Below are 25,577 nucleotides of genomic sequence, written 5' to 3'. Positions count from 1 at the left end.
GAGAATATCTGTGATACAAACCAGAGCAGAGATGAAACTTTCACTCGCGACCTCTCACTGCCATCTCTCCCCCCAAAGACACTCACCATCTTTATAATTCTGCCTTTCACATAAAAATATATAGGTCTAGAAACCTAAAATGCATCGACTTACAATAGAGCAGATATAAAGCTATACAATTCTAGCAGAAAGCTAAGAGGTTTGAGTTCATGACTTCATATTTGGCAATGGATTCCTAGACCTGATAACCAAATCACAAGCTATAAAAAGAAAATACACAAATCATACATCATCAAACGTCAATCATTTGCACTTACATAGCAACTATTTAGAGTAAAAGATGCCCACAGACCTGCAGTCATACCTGCAGTATCAGGGTACATTTAAATAGCAGAATGTTAGACTTATGATTGCTTATTAATGACCATACTATTGCCATAATATAGGAGAAATCAGGTGGGGAGAACCCAAGTATCTATGTAATTGTGTCACATAATACAATGTAATTACTGAAGTTAAATAATAAATAAAAAAAAAAAAGACAAAAAAAAAAAAAAGAATTTACAGAGGAGTTAAGGGAAATCCAAGAGCCTATGGAATTGTATCATAAGATGAAAAAATTATTTAGAAACTAATAACACTGGAACAAACAAAAATGATTTACACTAATACAGAAACTGCCCTTAGGGGTAAAAGATACCCCAGAACAGAAGAACATCTGGCAAATCATTTACCTGTAAAGAGATTTTTCTCTACAGTACAAGGAATTCATTCAATTCAATAACACAGAAAAAAACAATTTAAATAGAATGGCACTGGAACTTGAGTAAACAGTTATTGAAAGAAAGCATGACAATGGTGAATGATGGTTATGTAGTTATCAATTTGAGGATGAACATTAAAGCCAACATGGGTTATGACTTCTATCCAATAGAAAGGCTATATGATGAAAATATGCAAGAGTCAACCACTGGCAAGAAAGAGAAAGATTTAGAACCTTACATACTCCAGGTGAGAAAGCAAAATCATGCAGGTATTTAAAAAAAACACTTGAAAGCTACTGAATTAGATAAACAGAATTATTGCTACTAATTCTACTACTGAGCATATATTCAAAAGATTGAAATGGATGTTAAAACAAATTTAACATAAATTTTCAAAGAATGAATACTGGGTTCAAGCCAAAGCAGTAACAATTCAAATGTCCAACAACTCATGAATCCATTGAGAAACAAAATATTGAATGTTACATAATGGAATATTGAAATAAACCAATCACAAGGAAACACATGTGAAACAATTCCATTTGAATACAGTTTAAGAAATAGTCAATCTATGGAGAAAAAAGATTAGTGCTACATGGGGCAAGGAGTGATGAGAGAAGGAACAGAATTACTGAAGTGACAAAAATGTTCTCGAATTGGAAACAATGATGGCTTAACTATACATTTAAAATAGGTATGTTATTGTTTATTAATAACTTCTGAAAGATGTATTTTAAAAAGATGAATAAATAATGCTATACTTACTTACTGAGAAAAGTAAAGGACTAAAAAAATTAAGATTTATAAGCCTTTTGACATTTTTCAAGAAGGGATCCTGTGGGTTTCTCAGGGAATCAATTTTCACTCCAAATGATGTGCCAGTGACCACATCCATGCTGTATGCCTCAAAGAATCTGTGGAGAGAGAGACACAATAACAATTAAAACCAGCACCTACTTGCCATTCTTGAGCCACATATGCAATAGGAAGTGCTGAGAAAGCACATGTCAAGCGCAACAGGCAGACAGCCAAACAATTCCTGGACCACATCCAGAGGCAGGCATAGGGACTCAGTGGCTTTGGTGTAAGCACACCTCACCAGTCAGAATTCTGGCTCAACTCCCAGATTCTCACCAACGACTATCAGTACAAGCACCAAGGACTACATCCCAACTGCCAAGGAAACCATGGGGAATTGAAATGTCTTCAGAGGCCAAGAACTCTGAGGTCATCTGCTCCCACTTGGATCTACCACATGGGATGGAAGAAGTCCAAATCCTTCCTCACAGGATCCAAGGGCATCAGAACAATAGCCAGGATCCCTGAGCTGTCCGCAGAAACAGAACAGTAAACTTCCTTGGGTACTAGGAAGGGGGGCTTTCTCGGGTCCTCACTTGGTTCCTACTTTGGGTCTCCACCCTCTCTGGCAATGACCATCAGGATCACTCCGGAAACCCCTCAAAACAAACAAACACACAAACATAATCTCAAGAATAGATATTGGCTTCATAGAATCAGTTTGGAAGGGCTGCTTCCTTTTCTATTGTTTTGAAGAGCTTGTAGAGGATTTGGGTTAGCTCTGGTTGGAACGTTTTGTAGAATTCTGTGGTAAAACCATCTGGGCCTGGGCTTTATTTGTTAGGAGCTCTTTAATTACTGCTTCTATCTCTGATTCGGTTATGGGTTTATTCAGGTCTTCTGTTGCTTCTGGGGTGAGTTTTGGTAAGTGGTGGGAGTCTAGAAATCTTACCATTTCCAAGTGGTTATCTGATTTGTTGGAGTATAGTTCTTTGCAATAATTTCTAATTATTTCCTTAATGGTAGTAGTGTCTGTTGTTATGTTGCCTTTTTCATCTTTGATGCTGCTAATTCTTGCTTTCTCTTGTTGTTTTTTTTTGTTGTTGTTGTTAGTCGGGCCAAAGGGGTGTCAATTTTATTTATCTTCTCAAAGAACCAGCTTTTTGATTCATTTATTTTCTGAATAGTTTTTTTTTTATTTCTATCTGATTTAGTTCTTGTCTTGTTTTGATAATTTCTTGTTTCCTATTGTTTATGGGGCTCTTCTTCTGCTGCTTTTCCAGTTCCTGGAGGTGTGTGCTTAATTCCTGCATTTGTTGCCTTTCTTGTGCCTTGACATGTGCACTAATTGCAATAAGCTTGCCATGTAACATTGCTTTGGCAGTGTCCCATAAGTTTTGGACTTTTGTATCTGAGTTTTCATTGATTTCCATACATTTTTTGATCTCGTCTTTAATTTCTTCTCTGACCCATTGTTCGTTTAATAGCGTATTGTTCAACCTCCAGGAGTTACGTGTTTCCTGGGACATTTTGAGTTGTTGGTGTCCAGTTTCATTCCGTGATGGTCTGAGAAGGTACATGGTATGATTCTGATATTTTTGTAGTTAGTTAAACTTGCTTTGTGTCCTATTATGTGGTCTATCCTGGAGAAGGTGCCATGCACTGCTGAGAAGAAGGTGTAGTCTGTGGCCTTAGGATGAAATATTCTATAGATGTCTACTAGGTCCAGGTGTTCTATTGTTTGTGTGAGTTCTGTAGCTTCTCTGTTGAGCTTTTGCCGCATTGATCTATCTATTGGTGTTAGTGGGGTATTCAGATTTCCCAGGATTATCGTATGTTCATCTATATCTCCCTTTAAATCCAAAAGTAATTGTTTCACGTAGCTGGGTGCATCTGGACTATGAGCATAAATGTTAACAATGGTGATTGGTTCTTGTTGGATCCTCCCTTTCAAGAAAATATATCGCCCTTCCCTGTCCGTTTTGATGGTCGTCACTTTGAAGTCCATATCATCTGAGAATAGGACTGCCACACCAGCCTTTTTTTCTTGTCCATTGACATGGAATATTTGTTTCCACCCTTTCACTTTTAGTTTCTTGGAGTTTTTTCTGGTTCGATGTGTCTCTTGCAAGCAGCATATAGTTGGGTCCTGTTTATTAATCCATTCTGCTAATCTGTTCCTTTTGATTGATGAATTTAGGCCATTTGTGTTGAGGGTGAATATTGAGAAATTATAATTTTGCCATGCCAAATGCTTGTGTTTTTGAGGTTGTTGGTGATTGATTGTTGTTTCTTTGCATGGACTTTATTGAGATCTCCCAATTTGCCATCCTTGCTTATGGCTTGCTTCCTTTTTCTCTGGGAGTAGCTCATTTCTGAGGAGATTTTGTAGAGTTGTTTTGTGTTAGCATATTCTTCTAGTTTCTCTTTGCTGTGGAAGTATCTAATTTCGTTCTCGAATACAAATGAAATCTTTGCTGGGTAGAGTATTCTTGGTTGACAGTTATTCTGTTTCAGTATTTGAAAGATTTTGTTCCACTCCCTTCTTGCCTGGAGCGTCTGTTCTGAGAAGTCAGCAGTAATCCTGATGGACCTGCCCCTAAATGTAAGCTTCTCTTTGGTTCGTGCTAACCTTAGAATTCTTCTTCGTATTCATTGGAGGGGAACTTGATTACCACGTGTCTTGGGGAGGATTATTTTGGGTGAAATCTGTGGGGTGTCTTCTGTGCTTCTTGGATTTGGACTGGGCTCACGTTCCAGGTATGTTTCCTCAAGTATTGGTTGCATGCCTGTCTCTCTTTCCACTCTTTCTGGGAGCCCCATGATTCTGATATTTGACTTCTTGATGTTGTCATTCATCTCCTGGATCATCTTGGTCGCCTTTTGTAGTTGTGATTCTAGTTGGTTAATAATCTGCCTGCTTTCATTCTGGGAATCTTCCAAGTCGGATATCCTGTCTTCTGCTGCTGTAATTCTGTTGGCTAAGCTCTCTACTTTGTGTTTCAAGTCTAGGATCTTGTTTTTGAGTAGTTTTGTTTCTGTGATTATGTGGTTTTTGAAATCTTTAAGTTCCTTCCATTGTTTTTCATTGTCTCTGAAGAGGCTCACAATTATTTTTCTGAACTCCTTATCAGAGATGTCTTCAACTTCTTCATCTGTAATCTCTGCAATCGACCAGTCTTGATGGTGGCTTTTTGGGGTGGCATTGGCTGCTTCTGGCTCATTGATTCTCTTATGATTCCGTCCCATTTCTGTGATTCAAGGTATTGCTGGATTCTCACCCTTGACCTCTGTTGCCACCTAGTGGGTGAACTGAGGTCTTGCTGACCTAGGTTTTTGTTTTCCTTCTGGACTAGGGCAATAGGCCACTACAGGTTTCAGTTCCTCAGCGTCAGGATATTTGGCAGCAGTGTAGTTCCAACCCGTGCGCCTAGGCACCCAGGTCTTGTTTCTAGGGTTTTTTTTTTTTTTGGTCTGAGGCACGGGATCTGGCAGCCCCCACTCCGCTGTCTCTTTCGCCTGGACTGGGTTGGCCCTGAATTTAGATTAGCTATTATCCTGGGGATTTCACCATCACTGCCACAGCCGCTACTGTGGTTCAGGGTCCTAACACCCTCCCACTACCATGGCGTTTCGTTATGGGGGAGTGGGTGTTGGGTAGACGTCCCTGTCTTTGCTTGGTTCACCCCAAGGTTTTTAATATTGCCACCAGTGCTAGGGGTTTCAGCGCTCCTGTGGTTTCTAGCCACCACTGGTGGGGTTTTTTTGTAAAGATTTCCTCCAGTTGCCTGTACTTCCTCGGGTTAAGATTCCCATCAGTCTTTTCCCTGATGGGATAGTGACTCACCTTTTTCGAGCCACCAAGTACTTCCTTGGTTTTTTGGTTCTTGTTGTTATTTTTGATTGATTCTCCAAGTTGCGTGGATCTTGTTGATTCTGCAGTGTTCTGGGAGCTTTGCACACCTGTTTTTACTATTTTTAACTAACCTTGTTCCTTCTTCTGGCACTTTTTGACCCTCTCTCTCTGCCTTCCCCCTTACATCAACCCTCCATGGTCGGCCATTTTTTTCCCTCTCAATTAATTCTGTAACGTTATAAATTGTTGCTGATGTTATGTTGGCGCTTTTAATTGATTGGGATGATACTCTGCCAGCTCTGCTTTCATATCAGACAGGGTCTCCCCAACAAGTCGTTTAACTTATCTGGACAATAAGATGCTGGACTCAGTGCTTGGTATATGCTTGCAATGAAAGAATCTCATGTGAATTTGAACTATGGTAATGCAACAGGTGGAGGAACCCACCATGGGGGCAGGGTTTGGGGAGGGGAAGGTGGAATCCCAATATCTATAAAACTGTGTCAAATAATGCAATTTAATAAATAATAATAATAATAAAAAGCGCTAGCAGCAAAAAAAAAAAAAAAGAATTCTGGCTCAAATCCAGCCGACAATATTTCTGGTCTAGCTTCATGCTAACATATCCTGGGATGCAGAAGACTATAGTTTAACAGCTTGGCACCCTATCACACATGCAGGACGTGCATGAGATCAGAAATACCTAGCATGGTGAACCAGCAAATAAGATATATCTCCCTGTCTACCATTGAGATAAACATTTTTTTAAATAAAACTACCACTTAGATCATCAGATTAAACATTATTTCTGTTACTCACACTGACACATGTCAAGGATGAAATTGCAGTTGTCTTTTTCCTAGGGGTAGCAGTGACTCTAGGATTATTAGGCATGCATCTACACTCAAGCAGAGCTAAAGACCATAATCACACAGGTTACAGAATGTGTGCTATATGTGGATGTAACTGGTGTGGAAGACCTAGGCTTTTGCAGGACAGGGTAGAATCACTCAGTCTTCCCAGGGGACTCAAGAAGGTAACATGCATCCAGGTCTTGCCTCACACCAGAAACTATCATGAAAGCTGCTTTTTCCCTAGCACATTACTAAACATCAACACTTTACTCTAAATTGCAGGAACTTCAATTCTCCTTCCCTCCATCCATTGACAAAGCTCTAAAATATACCCTATTTTCCATCATGAGAATCTGAGGTGGCCCTGAGGGTAGAATTCACTTTAACATCATGGACAACCATGGATAAGTATAAGAATAAATCTCCCTTAGGCTTACTATTAGACAGAATTTGTAACTATGTGATATGCTCCCTGCTTCTCCAGGAACTTGTAGTTTATAAAGTCTGCTACTGAATAATTTAGAATTAGCCCATACTGACTAGAGGAGCAGAATCGAACAGTTAGGATGCTGTTTGGGATGCCGCATTCTATGTGTAAGTCCTCAGGTCCAATGTCAGCTCCTCTAATAAATTCAAGCTTCTTCAGAATGCATATTCTTGGAGACACCAAAGAGTAGCTCACGCATTTGTGTCATTCAACACCCAGATGAGAAGTAGATTGAATTCCTACCTGTTGGCTTGACTACTCCCTAGTTATTGCTGATATTTAGGATCAGGAGACAGAATATGTGTCATACTTTATGCCTCTCGTCACACCAAATAAATATACATACATAAAAAACAAATTATTTTTAGTTGAGATAACAAATTATTTTGCTGCCAACCCCAAAAGGCTTTTCTGGGCCTTTTCTCTCCAACTTTAAAGTAAAAGATACACGTAAACATTTAGCATTTTTCCAATATCCTCAGCAATATGATGAAGACATTTCAGTTCTTCCTACACACATACTGGGACTCTCCTGGCATAGAGCTTGCCTCTCCATATGTATCAAATGCTTCCCCTACTGCCCCAGCCCGATTCCATACTATCTATCAAAACAAAAACAAACAAAACTTTAACTTTGACACAATAATGTTCCTTCTTTCTATGCAGGAATTTTGTCTCTCAAGTACTCAAGGTGATAGTCAAGCTGGTGATTTTGTTATGTGCTCTATTTGAAGAAGACCCAGTCTGTCCCCAACTACCTTTGAGTTGGGTCTGACCCTTTCTGTTTGAATCATTGGAGTTGTAACACAACCTACCTGCTGTTGTATGCTCACTCTAGGGATTCCATGAGGGAAATTTCAAATCCATACCATGCACTGAAAGATCACTGAACCCCACAAATACATTCCTACTTACTCTTTCACGTTGATGGGCTTGCCTTTCTCTGCTTCCTGACTCAGGTTTTTCACCAATATATCTCCATAATGGGCAATGATGGGTAGCATCTAAGTACACACACAGAACACCAGACACAGTGAGATGCAGAGATCCAAGCCACATAAAGAAATAGTTTTCTAATGCATGTAGAAGTGACATAGATCTAAGAATACACCACATAATTCACAGTTAAAATAAATATCCAAGTCAAAAGAAATGGATCACCAAAGCAGAGGTAAGTCAGCAACATCTTTAATGATCTAATATCTCTTTTAGGACACATACACAAAAGGATCATTTTGAGGAACCTTGCGCCCAATGAACTTTCCTCTTCAAGTTCACTAGGATTTTCTTTCCACTTGTTTCCACACTCAGCTAAGTTTCTACTTAAACACCCACTAATTTATTACCTCCTTGAGTTTTCCACTAGTGAAGGTAGGAGACACCAGTGCTCTAAGTCTCTTCCATTCTTCATCCTTAGAGTTGGCGAGGGTGTTTTTCATAAATCCCACTGGTCCAAAAGACTAGAATTCAGATGAAGACATTTTGTCGTGCATAAGCTCTAAGACTCATCACTGTTGTAAATATTTCTTACACACACATCAGTCATTTCAAAAGTATTTCTTAAAAGTATACCAGTTGGTATGCTAAGATTATGTGCTGAATAAATATTATCCTAAATGCCTACCTAAATAAGATAGTACATTTTCTATGGTCTGATGCATTTTTTTCTTCCATTTTCCTATAAAAGTAAGTATGCCATATATCAGAGAATCTGCCTTTCCAGGAGAAAAAACTGAAATAGGACCCTAGAACATCGCCTAACATAGAACAGAACAGAAATGGGTTGCTGCTGGATAGACAGATGGTCCAAAAGAATTGCATCTTTCTTTGAACCAATTTTTGTTTTCCATCCCTCTGCCTCACTCTCTATACACAAAAAGATGCACATGAACTGCAACTGATAACAGAAGAGAACGTTCCTTATAAATGAAAATGGATTTAATTTAGATTTAGCTTTATCACTTTGAGGTATATATTCCCTCCAAACAATGAAGTCATAGTATCAAAGAAAGAACTAAACTCTGAAGTCCTGTTACTTGCCACACGATGAATGAAACAAGAGCTTATTATCTTAAGCCCAATAAACCTTACATAGAAAAACAAACACCAAATGTTTCTCTCATGTGTACAAGGTTTATAGCCCATTCTGAACACAACGTGGTATTACTGCAGGCTTTGAAGGACTGCAGGAGGAAACAGAGAAGGATGTTGAAAGGCAGGCACCATAACACTGTGTAGTAATAAGATTTAGGGATTGATACTAGACTGGCACATCTACACTTCCTAATAATGTATTTTTTTAATTGAATGAAACACTGGAAGAGAAGAACTCTTAGGACATGGCTTGAACAAAATATAAGAAAATAAAAGGAACAGTGTCAGCAGGACCCGGTAAGGGCACCCACTGCTCTACTTATGATCCAGGTCCCTTCTAATGGACAAGGAAAGCAATGGAGGATGAGTGAAATGCTTTGGTCCTGCATCCATGTGGAAAACCCAGAAGAAGTGCCTGGCTCCCAGCTTCAAATGAGCCAAGCTCTGACCATTACAGTAATTTGGGAGTGCAGCAATGGATGGACACTCACACTCTAAGTCTCACTCTTACTCTCTTTCACCCTCTCTCCCATTCTTTCTCTGCCATCACCACCCCTTTCAGTAACAGACTTCTGGTATATTTAGTGAAAACCCTGTACAAAATTAAAGACTAAAAGCGTTAACTACCTGATCCATTGATTCTAAATTTATTTATTGAAATACCATACAATAGAATGAAAAAATTGTATTATATGTAACCAAAAAAGCATACACATTTGTACAATGATTTTTTTTAAAGTAGAAGATACCTCTGAGATTAGGTACCTATTTGTGAGACCAGCATGTGGCATTTCATGCTAAGCCACTCATTGCAGTTCTGACATCCTATGTCAGCTTTGACATCCTGTATCAGCATTCTGATCCAGCTCCCTGCATGTAACCTGGAGAAACTGCAGAGAATCATGAAGTCATCTGGTAACTGCATAGGAGACCTGAAAGAAGCTCCTGGAGCTGTTCTTCGATTAAATCTGCTCTGGCTATTGCAGCCATTTATAAAGTGAACCAGTGAATAGGAGATTTCCCTCTCCATCTCAACTTCTTTCTCTGCAAAGTCTGGCACTCAAATAAAAATAAATAAGTCTTTAAAAAAAAAACTTTTTTGCTGTTCTGAAGAGATAATGAGATTGTACAGAAGTCCATTTCTCTCACTATCACCACAAGAAGAAAAGGAAAAAGAATTATGTAGACCATCCTGAGACTGGCCTAGCAACTCAAAATTCTAGGAACATTTTTCCATCCTCTAAAGCTATAATTTGTTAAAAATGAACATTTCCAACATTATACAAGAAAAATAATTAAAACACAGAAACACAGGCAAATTTCCTCATCTTGATTTAAAAAAAAGATCCTGTTCTGCAAAAAAAAAAAAAAAGAGTGGAAGACTTTCAGTGAATATACAATGCAATGGAGAAGCTCAACATTTTAACATTCCCATCAGTCAGAATTCAGATGAAATCACTCACCTGTTAAAAGTATGAAGATATAAGATAAGTATACTTGCAATCATTTCCAATATATATATATAAGCAATTAGGTAAAAAAATACACTAATTTTGTATTTGCACAACAGTGTCACCCAGAAAAACAAAATGAAGCAATCATGAATCTTCCCTGATCATTTTGTGAATATATAGTATTTAGGAACAGAAGTTTAACAATTAATACTTAAACTTGAAAAATAAGCCAATGCCTACCCGCCGGTTTGTGAAGACAGAGTAACATTCTTTCACCAGCACTGTTTTTATCATCTCTGGGTCAGTGATGGCCAGCACAGGCTGCCGACCATCAAAAAATCTATTATGGGAAAACAGAAATGATTAAACATGACAAGCCTGATGCAGCAGCCACAGCCAAGCCCAGGAACCACATTTTGATCCTAAGGTTATGTTTCTTACAGCCCTTTTGTACAAGAGAAAGTAGCATCCCTTCCTGGTTCAAGTTAGAGTAAGATATACAGCAAGATTCCAACCACAGAAGACACTCTTGAATTCAAAAAGTTAAGGTAAATCAAGTAAAGAAAAAGCATTTAACAATGAAATAGTTTTTCTAAGAAGCCTTGCCCTGTTCCTGTTTCTTGGAGAGTGCTTCCTATGTTTTCCTTTAATAGTGTGATGGTTTCTGAATGTAGATTTAGGTCCTTGAACCATTTAGAGCTGATTTTTGTGTAATGTGACAGGACTGTGTCTTGCTTCATAATTCTGCAAGCTGCTACCCAGTTGTCCCAACACCATTTGTTGAATAGACCAGGCTTTTTTCCTGGATTGTTTTCACTTCTCTTGTTAGAAATTAGTTGGCTATATATGTGTAGATCACTTCTTGTGTTTCTATCCCATTCCATTAATCTCTGTTTCTGTACCTGACTGTTTTGATGACCACTGCTCTGCAGTATGTCATGGGGTCTGGAATAGTGATTCCCCAATGTGACTTTTATTCTTCAGGAGAGCTCTGGGTATTAGTGGTCTCTTGTGTTTCCAGATGAACTTTTGTATCATCTTTTCCATTTCTGAGAAATGGTGTTGTTGGAATTCAGATTGGGATTGTGTTGAATCTGTATTTTACTTCTGGTAATATGTTCATTTTGATGATGTTGATCCTGCCAATACTGAAACATGGTATTTCTCCATTTTTCAATGTTGTCTTCTTTTTTCTTTTTAATGTTTTATAGTTTTCTTCACAGAGGTCTTCCATATATTTGGTTTGATTAATTTCTAGTTATTTAAGATTTCTGCTATCTCTGACTTTGGACCAGAAATGGTCTCCCCAACAAACTGTTCAACCCATCTGGACAATTAGTAGCTGGACTCTATGCTGGGTATATGTTTGCAAGGAAAGAATCTTGATGGAATTTGAACTGTAATACTGCATCAAGGTGGAGGAATCCACCAGGGGGGAGGGGTGTGGGGAGGGGTGGGGGGATTCCCAGAGCATATGAAACTGTCACATAATGCATAATAATTAATAAAAAAAAATTAAAAAAAAAAAAAAAGATTTCTGCTATCGCGCCCGGTGGCATGGCCTTGCAGCTTAAGTCCTCACCTTGAGCACCCCGGAATCCCATATGGGCGCTGGTTCTAATCCTGGCAGCTCCACTTCTCATCCAGCTCCCTGCTTGTGGCCTGGCAAAGCAGTTGAGGAAGGCCCAAGGCTTTGGGACCCTGCATCCGTGTGGGAGACCTGGAAGAGGTTCCTGGTTTCCGGCTTTGGAATGGCACGCACCGGCCATTGCGGCTCACTTCGGGAGTGATTCATCGGATGGAAGATCTTCCTCTCTGTCTCTCCTCTCTGTATATCTGACTTTGTAATAAAATAAATAAATCTTAAAAAAAAAGATTTCTGCTATCTTAAAGTGGACCATACTTGCAGTTTCTTACTCAGCCATGGAAATATTTGTATGCACTAACACCACATATTTGTGGTCATTTATTTTGTATTCTGTTACCCTGCTAAAGTCTCTTATGAGATCGAGTAGTGTCTAAACTGTGTTTTGGTTCTCCTATGTAAAGAAACATGTCATCTGCAAATACAGATTCTTTCAGTTCCTCATTTTTAATTTGAAATCCTTTATTTCCCTTTTCTTGCCTAATAGCTCTGGCAAGGATTTCCAATACTGTATTGAGGAGTAATGGTGACTGGACATCCATGTCTAGTTCCAGATTTAGTGGAAAAGCTTCTAATCTTTCTCCATTTATCATGATGCTAGCATTGGGTTTTTCATGAATTGCTTTGAATGTGTCATAGAATGTTCCTTCTATGCCTATCTTGCTTATGGTTTTCAGCATGAAGTTGTGTTGAATTTTATCAAATGATTTCTCTACATCTATTGAGATGATCATGTGATCTTTATTTTTTTAATTTATTGAGGTGATGTATCACATTTAGTGAACTGTGAATGTTGAACCATCCCTGCATGCCTGGGATGAATCCCACTTGTTCCAGGTGAATGATCTGCCTGATGTGATGTTGTATTTTGTTGGCTAGTAGTTTGTTGAGGATCTTTGCATCTGTGTTCATCAAGAATATCGGTTTGTTGTTCTTTTTCTGTTGCTTCTCTTTTTGGCTGTGGTACTAAGGTAATGCTGGCTTCATAGAGTATGGAAGGATTGTCTCTCTTCCTATTGTTTGGAAAAGCTTTGGAGGATTGGGGCAAGTTCTCTTGAAATGTTTGATAGAATTCAGCAATGAAATCATCTGGTCCATGATTTTTCATGGTTGGAAGGGCTTTAATTGCTGATTCAATCTCAGTCCATGTTACAGATCTATTTGGGTTGTTAATTGCTTTTTGATTTAGTTTTGGTGGATTTTATGTGTCCAAAATCTATCCATCTCTTCTAGGGCTTCTGATTTGTTCACATATACTTTCCTATAATATTTCCTAATGTGTTTCCAAGGTATCTGTTGTTATACCTTCTTTCTCATCCCTGATTTTATTGATGCATATCTTCTCCCTCCTTTTGGGGATTTGTTGAGCAAGCAAAAGTCTATTTTGCTGATTTTCTCAATGAACCAGCTCTTTGATGTATTGTTCTTATGTGTAGTTCTTTTGGTTTCTCTCTGGGTAATTTCTTTCCTTATTTTGATTGTTTCATTTTTTTTCCTACTATTTTGGAATTGCTTTGCGGTTGCTTTTCTAAATCCTTCAATTGTAGGGTTAGCTCATTTATTTGGGTCCTTTCTAGTTTCTTAGCATATGCATGGCTGGAGATGAACTTTACTCTTAACACTGCCTTGATTGTGTCCCATAAGTCTTGATGTGATGTTTTGATGCCTTCATTTGTTTCAAACAATTATTTAATTTCCCCTTTGGTTTCCTTTCTAATCCATTGCTCATTTGGTGACATATTATTCGGTCTCCATTTATTTACAAGTCTTCCTTGCTATTTTGACTTCTTGGTCTCTACTTTAACTGCATCATGGTCTGAGAAGATGTAATTTTGAAGATGATGTAATTTTGACTTTAAAATTTGCTGAAGCTTGTCTTGTGGCCTATAACATGGTCAATTCCAAATACTGATAAGAAATAGTGTATTCTCTGTCTGTAGGATGAAAGGTTCAGTACATATCAACTAAATCCATTTGTTCTAGAGTTTAGGTGAATTCTGTTGCTGTTTTACTGAGTTTCATTCTTGTCGATCTGTTTATTGCTGTTAATGAGGTATTAAGGTCTCTTTCAGTTTCCTCTGATCTTTGTAAGTGAGATGTATCCTCATTAAGCAGTAGATAGATGTGGTTTGTTTTTTGACCTAGTCCTGCAATCTGTGGTGTTTGATTGATGAGTTTAGGAAATTTACATTCAAGGTTAATATTCATAAGTGGAAGTTTGGGTTGTTCTTTGAATTAGTCTTCTTCTAGGCTTTTAGTGGGATGTTCTCTACATTTGTCTTTGGTTTTGGTAGCTGTTATTCCTTTGTTCTTCCACAAGAACATCTTTGAGTATCTATTGTAAGGCTGATTTGAAAAAGGCAAATTTTTGGAGTTTCTCTTTACTATGGAAGAATTTTATTTCAGTTTCAAATACAAAGGGGAGCTTTACAGAATATGTTATTCTGGGATGAGAAAATTTTCCTTTTAGAATCTGGAGTATATCACTCCATTCTGTTCTGGCCTATAGTGTTTCCTCTGAGAGGTCAGCTGTCAGTTTGATTGGGATTCCTCTACAGGCCACTTGGGTTTTTTGTTGTTGCTGTTGTTGTTGTTTTCCTTTGCACATTGATGTATTTTCTTTTTATTCGACTGAAGAGAGCTTGATTATCACGTGTCCCTGTGACATTCACTTTTGATCAACTCTTTTGGGAGTTCTATTAACCTCCTATATCTTGTTTTCCAGTTCTTTTTTCACATTAGTGATGCTTTCATTCATTTTTTTTAATACACCTTTAATCCCAGCTTCTCATTCTGCACCTTCAGGTAGTGCCATAACTCTTTTCTTGGGCCTCTTAATAGTATTTTTGATTTCTTCAATATTTCTTTTAGTTTGACCCAGCTCTATTTCCAGTTTTTTGTTTGTTCTCCCATAGTGATAGAAAATAGCATCCAGTTCTGAAATTCTTCTGCTTCATCCATTCTATTTTTGAGACTCTCCACTGTACTTTTAATTTGCTCCAGTGTTCTTTATTTCTGATATATCAGCTTTCATTTGATGCTGCTATTTGCTATGTAACACATTTCTTAAATTCCTTGAACTCCTGCATGTGCTTCACATTGCTGTTCAAAAACTGTATAATCAGTTTTCTGAATTCTGTGTATCCCATTTATTCAATGTCTTCCTCCGTTAACTCTGAGGGTGGGCAGAGCTTTTTCTCTTTTGCTGAAGCATCTTCAGTAACGTTCATACTGCCTTTGTCTGTTCTTTTGCCTTTTGACATTGCCATTCTGCTTGGTGAATTCTTCTTGTTAGTGCAGATTTGTAAGATGAATTACCTGGCAGGCAGAAGAATCTAGTCATGGTCACTGCTGGGTCCTTGGCTGTTGCTGGGGTCTGGATCACTGCTCACCAGCCACTGGTGTGCTCTCTGTTCTCTGCAACACTACTCTGCCCTCACTGCCACTTCCCTCTGTACAGAGGTTCTCCATGTTCTCCTTCCCGCCAACTGCCAGATCCCTATCTTTCCCTGTAATCTGTCCTTGCACTTCACAGTATTGGATCTATGTCATCAAACCCTAATTTGCCTATCAGACAGGCGCATAGTCAGGTTATTTTTGGCTGCTGCCACCTTGTGATTGGCGGGTGCTTTCACTCTCCTCGGTACTCATATTTTAGAGCTGGTATGTGTTGGTGTTGATTAAGTAGTTCTGCCCATAGATTTACTAAGCAGGGACAGTTAGTTCTAGCTGGCAAAGGTTGGCCCTCTCTAGACTCCCAGGGATGACAACACAACAACAAAAAAAGTGAAAAATATGTGCAAAGGAAATGAACATTTTTCAAAAGATGAGATTCAAATGACTATTAGACGTATGAAAAGATGCTCAGGCTCCCTAGCTGTCAGGGAGTTACAAAGGAAAACCACATTGAGGTACCACCTAGCTCCAGTCAGATGGGCCTACATTCAGAACTCTCTTAACAATACCTGCTGGCATGGATGTGGAGAGAAAGGCACCCAAATTCACTGCTGGTGGGAGTATAGGCTAGTACAACCATTATGGAAATCCGTATGGAGGGTGCTCTGAGAATTGCAAATAAATCTGCCATATGACCCAGATATCCCACTCCAGCAATATACCCAAAGTTAATTAAAAATGCATGAGAGATGGAGCTGTAATCCTATATTTACAGCAGCACAAGCAATAATAGCAAAGACATGGAAACAATCCAGATGCCCCTCCAAAGAGGAGTGATTAAAGAAACTGTGATACATTTACTTCATGAAATATTTCTCAGCCATTAAAAAGAATGAAATTAAACCATTTGCAACTAGATGCTCCCAACTATCATCCGCAATGAAATAAGTCAATGCCAAAAGGACAAATACCATATGTTCTCTCTAATATAAGGAAACCATCATGCAAATTAGGCATTTGTGTTTTCTTTCTGTCACGCATTGGTTATTCAGTGATGTGTTGTCTCAACTGTGTCATGACATATGTTTTTCTTTATTTTCATTCTGTTTTTGTTTTGACGTCATATCTGTTTTCAACCTTATTTTGTGGCTTTTCACTTAAGGGAATATATAGAGATGGATTAATAGAGACTACCATATTCAGATGTGAATGAATAATGCAATATGCATTCCTAATACCAAGTCAAAAATGGACTCCAATGAAACTGTTGGACATGTCTAGACAATGCAATACTGGACTGTCTGTAATTGTCTCTACCAACAATATTGGGTACTTTTAAATAAGAGGCTGATCAAATTATAAGTTGTGATGGATGACTATACTATTGTGACGATATGGGTAAAATCAGTTTGGGGGTGCGAATTTCAGGGGTAGGTAATCTCAGACCCTACATAATTGTACCATGAAATTCATATTTTAAAATTACATGGTTCATCATGAAGATCACACACATAGAAATAATACTAGATTGCTGGCATGGTGGCATAGGAACTGAAAGTCATCACCAGAAAAGCTGCTCAACGTTAGAATCAGCTCCCACATAACATCCTGAAAAAGCAGCAGAAGAGAACCCATGAGTCAGCAGCCCTGACACCTATGTTGAAGAATGAATAAAGCCCTGGCTCCTTACATTCCCTGGTCTCATAGAAGCTATTTTGTCTTACAGGGCGTGAACCAGCAGATAGAAAACATCTTTCTCTGATTCTCTCTCTCATTATGATTTTGAAGCTGTAATAATTATTTTTGAAAGAATGTTATGACATTTCTTGGATCGAGGGTCAAACAACTTAAAAGATAAGAGAAGATAAGCTGAATTTGAGGTAAAATTGCAAATCATGGATAGTTTGTTCATCATATAGGTTTCCTACAAACTCTTCTGTCATCTCAGGTACTTCATGATTTTTTAAAAATTTTCTTGATTTTATTATTTTATGATACATTGCCATAGATTCTGAGATTTCCCTTCCCGTATATTACTGTAGTATAGTCCTTCATACACAGTCATAAGTCCATCATTCTGCTTTTTATGTATCCTGATGTTGAAGGTATAAACAATAGCAGAGTCCAGCATTCTATTGTTAAGAGCAATGTAATGCTTTTATTGGGAGTTCATCTGTGATTTGGAAGTAGAGATGCATACTGCATTGTATCTTCATGTCTGGATATGATAGTCTCTCTTACACCACTACTATGCATACCCTTAAATGAAAATCCATACAACAAAATCAAAAACAGGAAGAAAAACAGAAAATTTATAACACATGAAGTCAAATAAGGGAGTAAGCATTTCCCTAGTATTGATCATGGCAGTCAGTTAGAACATCCTACACCGCATTGACTGAGTTCATTTTGAAGGCCCAACCCCAGATTCTGTATTGTGCTATCGAAAACCCTGAGTTGCAGAAGATGGTCATACAGTTGGTTGCTTCCTGTCACCCCCATGGGAGATCTGGAATGCATTCTAGGCTCCTCCCATCTATTGCCCATATCCACAACAACCAGACAAACCCTAGCATTCTCTGGTATTTGTGGCATGAACCAACAAATGGTAGAGATCCTCTTCTCTCTGTGTGCTTCTTAATTTATAGAAATGGTGCTAAGCAAGTGAAATACAAAGGCAAGTGAATCATCTAAGATTGACAAGTATTGAATGCCGCAAGGGAAATTTAAGATTAAGTGAAAGGAGATCCAGTGCTTCATGTTCTCCCATCAGATCAAAATAGTTTTGTAGGCCATGTTACCTCAGAAGCTCCTGGACCAACTATAAGAGTTTGATGAGACAAGATTTGAAATTAAAAAAAAAAAGTGTAGGAAGAGGCAAAGTCTTTTTCAACTTACTCATAGATTCCAAGCACATCAGTTATACCACTTTCTCTGCTGAATGAATGCTGGAATTGACAATGATGTCCCATATGTCACCCTAATATACACATATATACACATACATTACATAAATATATAGTATATATGCAACATATTTACTTGTACCTTTCAGTCCTTCTTTCTTTTCTCAAGAATTCTATTCACTTATTCATCATTCACCTATTAAAGGCATATTTTTCACAGAGAGAAGGAATGCAAGAGAAGGAATGTTTCCTATCCTCTAGTTTACTTCCCAAACGACCACAATGGTCAGAATTGAGCTGAAGCAAACATTGGACCAGGAGTTTCTTCAAAGTTTCCAATGTGCGGGCAGGGCCCCAAGTTCTTGAGTCATTCTTCACTGCTTTCCAAGCAGTCAGCAGAGTGCTGAATCACAAGTGGAGCAGCTAGACACAAGCCCCACCCATAATCCTTCTTTCAAAAGCACATATTAAATATAATCTTTAGGTAACAGAATTTAGATTTTTAATTGAAAGAATTAACCCAAGAAGATATGCTATCACACAGGTACAAAGACATATTACAATGTCCTGGAAAAATGTATTATACTCAATTAAGGACCTATGAGCAGCCAAAATGTGCAACAGCAAGACTCTGTTCAGACTGGGGTTCCTGGGACAACAGCTGAAAAAGGTGATGACCTACAACACTGACACCAAATTCAGACACCCATAGCTGGAGTGTATGCAGTCCTTCGTAGGACAAACCTCCAGAACTTTACCCTGGAAAGCCTTATGCAAAAAGACTGTGAGCTAAGGTTGTCCCCACAACAATGAGTACCTCACCAGAACAAGGAAGCTTTCCAAATACTCACCCCCACATATTTCCATATTTTTTATAACATTTCATGTCAAAATCCCACACACCCTGAATGGAAAATAAAATGAAATGTATTATTATTGTAAAACCAATGGACTTGATCTCCAATTGAAGCAAACTAAGCAAAATTGAACTACAACGAGCTTATTATGTTATCATTTAATTATCCAGAATTTCCTATTCAAAGACACCTGGGAGAAAAAGAGAGACAATATTTGAAGTGCAGAATTCCAAAGAATTCTTCAGTTTTCCCTGAATACTGTGGAAACCCTGTGACTGAACCTTATCTACAGATACTATGTAATCCTTATCACTGTGAAGCATTTTCCTGGGCCTCTGTGATCTCAAAATATTTCACAGAGCAGCAAGTAGTTTTCTCCATGCACACATGAGGAAACTGAGACTTGGAGAAAACTGTGAGGTTCCCTAATATGAATCCATTCAGATCTCTAGAACTCGTGAACTTTCTAGACTTCTGACAGATTTAAGATTCTAAAGACACCAGTCAATTTCTTTTGTACTCAAAGATTTATGTCATGCTTGGGTATGTTCCTGAGGGAGAAAGTGCATTGGTGAAACAATGCATGTGAACTCACCTTTCAGTTTGAGAGCACAATATGGGAAAGAGTAACAGATGCCACCTCTACACACAGCACCAGCATATAATAATGGCACAGGGTCAGGCATTCCAGCATAGCAGCTAAGACACCTCTCTCCCATATTTGAGTATCTGTGCCCTATATCTGTCCCTGCCTTCTCATTTTAAATACACACCGATACATATTGTAAGCTGCTGCAGAGATGGCCCAGCTAACAGGGTACCTCCATTTTAGTCGCAAGACCTGGATTCAGTTGAATTTCTCAGCTTCTGATCAAGTGTAGTCAAGGATATTGTGATTCACACATCTATCAGAAAGTGGGTAAATTCAAACCTTCTCTCCTGAGGAGAACTTCATCTTATAAAACTCAACATTCTTTGCAAATATGTGAAGAAAAGGCAGCAGTTCAAATGACACTCACCTTGCGGTACCCCATGATATTACCCAGGAAAGGCAGAGGTGTTGGACCAGGAATGCCCAGCTTCTTAAAAAGGCCATGTGTAGAGGTGCCATATCTGTAAAGTCAAGGAGGAGTCAGGTCACAGGGGCGATATTTTACATAGAAGAGACGCCTGCTCAGATATCAGAATAAGAGCTGGCACTGTGTCTGGATTCATTTGGAAATGGGCCAGGCTGAGTTGGACTGCTGCATCAGCTGACAGGTGCCTGCACTAGTTGTGAGACATATTGGGTTGGATGGCAGTACTCACTGAAACGCACGGGTTTCAGTGTTTTGAACATCCCTGTTTTTCGGAACTACGAACACTCCTGTGCTAGGCTGTATCTCTCACTGTGGTGAGCACAAGAACTAGAAGTGGGTGTGGAGCTTGAACAGGCTGAGCTAAACCAAAGCACCCATAAGCCTTCATGAGAGCCAGATGGGATGTGCGCTGAATAGGGCTAGGTTGCAGCAGAAGATGGCAAAAACTAGGGCTGGAGTCAGTCCGTGTGGGACACTCGGAGGTTGCCTCATTTAGTCTGCATAATCCACTGATATGCATGAGGCAGGGCTGGACCACAGCACCCATCAACTCACATGAGAGATGTGGTAAAATTGGAACTGACCAAACAGTATGGTATGTGTGCTGGCTACTGCAGGTGACATAGCACACATGCACCATAAAATAAACACAAGAGTCAAGAATGAGGCAATCAAAGCAAAGTTTCTTAGGGGCTCCCAAGAAACTGCTAGGTTCAGATGCTGGCCTCCAGGAAAATCACAGGATATATGGTTCAAATTTGAAGCACATGTATTATTGGAATTGGACCACCTCAGTTACTGATGCCTGTATGGTGGACAGCATGTCCAGATGCACACCAGGGTCATGAGTGAAAGTTCATCTAGGCCAGCAGAGGATATCAACTGACTCATCAGAGGATGGAAAACAGAACAGGTTGGACCAATCTCCTGGCCAAGCATTGCATCATGTTCCTAGGTCTGTGGATGCAATAAGTTGACTTTGTCAACCAACAGATCTTGGAAAGATTTTCTCAACACTGGGGTAATGAAACCAAAAACTTATCAGAAGTATCAAAACTACTGAAATAACTACCTTGAGACATTCTTCCACAAATGTGGGTATTTAAGGCATCATCAAAGGACAGATCCCTATTCCTAACATCTGAGGTAGTCTGACATCAAGGAATAGCATCTGCTGCCCACTCCACTGCAGACTCAGGGCAAAAACAAACAAAACTAAACTAAAAAATATGTCACACACACATTCCTCCATGCCTCAAACTCTCACCCTAATCAGAATCCATATGCACGTGGATCCTTCTCAATGGAACAATATTTAAAATTATATAAAAAATTAAGAAGAAAATGCAAAGTGGATTTGTTGGTGTTCCGATTTCTTGAGGCTACTTGAGGGGAAATATGAGAGGAACAATAAATCTCTATACTAATGCTAACTTGTTACCATCACAGAAACTGCGAAGAATAAGGAAAAGACAGTTGCAGATTGCTGCCAGGTCTGCCCTTCTCTGAAAATCACCATTTCACCTAGTGCAAGGTTGACGAGTCAATTCACAAGAACCAGGCAGTAGGGGAGTACCAGGGCAGGAACACAGAGGGGTAGAAGAGCTGAATCTGAGCCTCCACTGAAGTCCGGGGTTCTGGACTGCTCTGTGTCAGTGATGCATAGGCAGCGGAAGGGAGAAAGGCAAGAGCCAACCACACACACAGGGAATGATTTCCCACACTCCTGCAGTGCAGTTGCAGACTCACAAGGCAAAGCTATTGCAGATCAGTGCAAGTCAACTTTTTCCTCAGAATCTCTGGAGTGCACTTGGCACACAGGTTCTTATAACCTATCTCAACTGAATTCTAACTACACAGCATGGGTCAAACTGAGAGTCAATCAGAATGTCTTCTCAAAACCAGATGCCATTAATCCTTCCTACAGGCAGGTTGGGAACTGGATGGTGTGAGATAGGTCAGTTTTCTATTGCCATCACCGAGCACTTGGACAACTTCCCCTCTGATCGTCAGAACAGATGAATGAAAGACAAGCCTCATTACCATTCCAGATGCAAGGCTACAGGAGAGATCAGATGGACAGCTACTCACAGATACAGGAGCACCAGGCTGGTAGCCACAAGAACCGAAGTTTCTAAGGAAAAATCTGGCATCAGGTCCATTGTCACTCACTGCTGCAGCTCTCTCCTCTGAGTGTTCCCCGCAGCTGTGTGTGCTGTTCTTTGCTGGGCTGTGCGTGCACAGCTGCCCTGCCCTGTAAGCCGTGATCCAGTCAAAGTGACTGGAATATTTATGTACTGGAGAATGAGGTGTAGCTGGAATTGCAACAAGTAGAAGATGCACTTGTGCCCTGCGACAGCAAATCTCCCTACCCTAACTTTCTCTCCATTCCGGCCCACATTCAAATAATCTGAAATCCACACAAACCACCCATACCAAGAAATCTTACTCACAAAGCTTCCTTTGATAGAATAACCCTCTGCCCATAGAAGGCTACTTGTCGTTCAAGCCCCAAAACACATAGAAACCCTCCAGGTAGCATCACTCTTCATCAAACTCCTCTAACACACAAAGCACTCTCTCCTCCAGGTATCATCAGTTCCACACACACATTTGGATCACTGTCTTCTCTGCCCTCCAGTATCACTGTCAGTTCCACCTGTGCTTTCTTTACCACGTCACAAGCATCTCAAGGGCATGGCCTGGTCGTAGTTTCTGTTATGTCCCTAGCTTCTGTCATGGTGTGTCTCAACAGGTTGGTTGAATCAGGTCATAGTGCTGGACCCTGTATGCCCTTTCTCAGTGACCCTGTGGAGAGCATTGCATCTTCCTAGATTATTACTATAGCAAAAGGAACTATCAGGGCCTCAGTTCCCATGACTGAACATTGTGGGTGATCCACCAGGATTCTGCTGCCACAAAAGTTCCTGAAGACTGGACCACATGGCACTGTGGCTGCCTTGAGCTACATCAATTCAGGCTGTGTTGTGTGCACTCAGAGCCCTGCAGTAGACTAATTAGAGTTCATTCACAGTGGTTCTCTCTCTACAGGAAGATTATGTTTCCAAAAGAATGAATATGACAAAAACATAAGAGAATAGCACATGTCCACAGGGACTTCAACCACTTTGGTCATCAAGGTTGTGGCAGATGTCACCTTAGGTAGCACAGACAACACCCAGATCTTTAAAAATACAATTCAGAACTTCTTCTTTGGGACAAAAGTGATAGAAGAACATACCATCCAATTTCCTAGTTAATAGGGAGTTTTTTGATGGACGGTAAATCCTAACCATTAATCTGGTATGGAAGCCTGCTTATAAAGGCTGGGAGAAGGAATAGGGTTTCCTTTCTACCCTCCTTGCACTGCTGCAAAGCTATTGAGAAAAGAAGGATGACCAGGACTGTATCATTACTGTTCATGTTCTAGTTCCTCATGTAATTTGTCTCTCCTGACAGTTTACTTCTATGCCTCTCCAAAGCACTGCCTGAATCACCAAGTGTCTCACACCTTGCTTAATCAATCCTCATTGCAGCCCTAAGAGATAATTAGTAATGAGACTGTTCTGGTACCCACTTTGTCATTGTGGAATCAAACAGACGGAAGAGAGACTTCCCCAAACAGTTAAAACAAGAAGCCATAGTGACACACGCATGATGTTGGCCAGAGGAGTGGTAAGCTAGCACCTGGGCTGCCCTGCTTGGTGCCAGAGCATTGTGCACTCAGCATGTTGGACTGCAGTGATAGCAGCATTAGCTGCAGCTGTGGGAGCAGAGAAGCTAGGTGTAAGAGGTCCCAGACATGTCTGAGGATGCCACTTCACCACTTTCAGCCTCTCACAGCCGGTCTCCATGCTGGGTGCTGAGGCAGGGAAAGGTACTTGCCTCAGGAGCCATGAGCCATGAGCACAGCCCTGATTGCTTCGAAATTACCCGCCATCTCAGCAAACAGGTTGTGGGCCTCACTCATTGTTAGGCAACTCTACGGGGAAGCAGTGGAGGCTGCTGCCCTCCAGCCTTGCTCCTCCAGGGGGCCATGCATCTGATGTTGTACTTGACCCACACAGGAATTTCACTTCGGGAATTTACTGAATGTTCCTGGGGGAGTAGAGCATTGGAAAGACATTCTTGATCACCAGATTCATGTATGGTATTTTTGACAACACCTACCAGGAAAAAAACTGGCATTGATTTTTTTAAATCAAAAACAATGTGTTTGGAGGATTGAGTAATCAGGGTATGGTGTGGGATACTGTTGGTCAGGAATGTTTCCATAGCCTCATTTCCACTTACATCCGCAATTCTGCTGCAGCCATAATAGTTTATGATATTACAAGTGTCAATTGCTTCCAGCAAGCTACAAAATGGATTGACAATATCAGAACAGAAAGAAGAAGTGGTGTTATCATCATGCTAGTACGAAATGAAACAGATGTTGTTGACAAGAAGCAAGTGTCTACTGAGGAAGGAGAGAGGAAAGCCAGAGCTGAATGTCATGTTTATTGAAACTAGTGAAAAAGCAGGATAAACATAAAGCAGCTTTTCTGATGTGTGGCAGCAGCTTTGCCTGGAATGGAAAGCACACAGGACAGAAGCAGAGAAGACATGATTGACATAAAAGTGGAAAAGCCTCAGGACCAGCCAGTCGGCAAATGCTGTTCTTGCTAATACCGGCCACATCTTCACTTCACCCTGCTCCCAAAGCCCAACAATTTGCCCCCCCTTCCTCTCATTGGCTGCAGTGAGAGTACTGGCTTGAGCCTTTCCCCTTCAGTAATAACATATAGCAACTCATCATTGCTGCCTGTCTCATGCAGATGATTCATTAATTTCACAAGCACAAAAAAAGTCACCTGAGAGAAATGTCAGTTTGTTCTGAACCTCCAATCCTGCTTGTTGGAGGTGGAATCCATTGTCTAGAAAACAATGGTCTGGTGCTGTTGTATTTGAAGCAGTACTTTAAAGTCATATATGTGCATCCATGTCTAGCTATGGGGAGCAAGGTTTAGATTCTTGAACTTGGCAAGAGGAAGTCGTAGGCCTACCTTCCAAGTTTGGGAAGGAGTTGGAACTTCACCTGGGCATACTGGTTTTGGAGGAAGGCTGAGTGAGCCATGAGCCTGGTGGGTGAATGCCAGCGTAGCACTTGTTCCTGGCAACTTAGTACGAGTCTCTGCGAGAGGCCCCAACTCTGGTGTGGTGTTTTGTTTTCTTTCTTTTCTCTCTGCCGGCATTTCCTACCTCCATAGATAAAGAATCAATGAATGTAGAGTTGCCTTTTTTTTTTTTTGCCTCTGAATCATTTAATATAATTAAAAATTAAGGACTCCTGCGAAAAAAAGCAGTCAAGCGTGGTCCAAAGCCTTGGGACCATGCACCCACGTGGG

The 25,577-nt window shown here is 39.9% G+C and overlaps 1 protein-coding gene and 1 pseudogene across 2 annotated transcripts in view; one reads left to right on the top strand and one right to left on the bottom strand.

Moving 5' to 3' along the window:
• LOC101531312 (cytochrome P450 3A6-like) overlaps positions 1-22,419 on the bottom strand; it is a 62,963-nt gene extending 40,544 nt beyond the window's left edge. The window contains exons 1-7 of one of the 2 annotated variants that reach the window (XM_012931180.2): positions 22,282-22,419; positions 20,125-20,224; positions 19,106-19,158; positions 10,548-10,647; positions 8,106-8,219; positions 7,675-7,763; positions 1,530-1,678 (exon numbers count right to left, since the gene is read on the bottom strand). In XM_012931180.2, the coding sequence (XP_012786634.2) occupies positions 1,530-1,678; positions 7,675-7,763; positions 8,106-8,219; positions 10,548-10,647; positions 19,106-19,158; positions 20,125-20,224; positions 22,282-22,352 (676 nt within the window). In that variant the 5' untranslated portion in view covers positions 22,353-22,419. The remainder of the gene's footprint in view (positions 1-1,529; positions 1,679-7,674; positions 7,764-8,105; positions 8,220-10,547; positions 10,648-19,105; positions 19,159-20,124; positions 20,225-22,281) is intronic. The other variant, XM_004599659.3, reaches the window with a different exon arrangement.
• A 1,863-nt stretch (positions 22,420-24,282) lies between these two features.
• Positions 24,283-24,858, top strand: LOC101531064 (ras-related protein Rab-6A-like; annotated as a pseudogene).
• Positions 24,859-25,577: the final 719 nt, after the last annotated feature.

The sequence above is a fragment of the Ochotona princeps genome, chromosome 24 (assembly GCF_030435755.1).
Source record: "Ochotona princeps isolate mOchPri1 chromosome 24, mOchPri1.hap1, whole genome shotgun sequence".
Taxonomy (NCBI): Eukaryota; Metazoa; Chordata; class Mammalia; order Lagomorpha; family Ochotonidae; genus Ochotona; species Ochotona princeps.
Note: the sequence above shows the minus strand (reverse complement) of the source record. Positions and strands in the feature narration are given on the sequence as shown.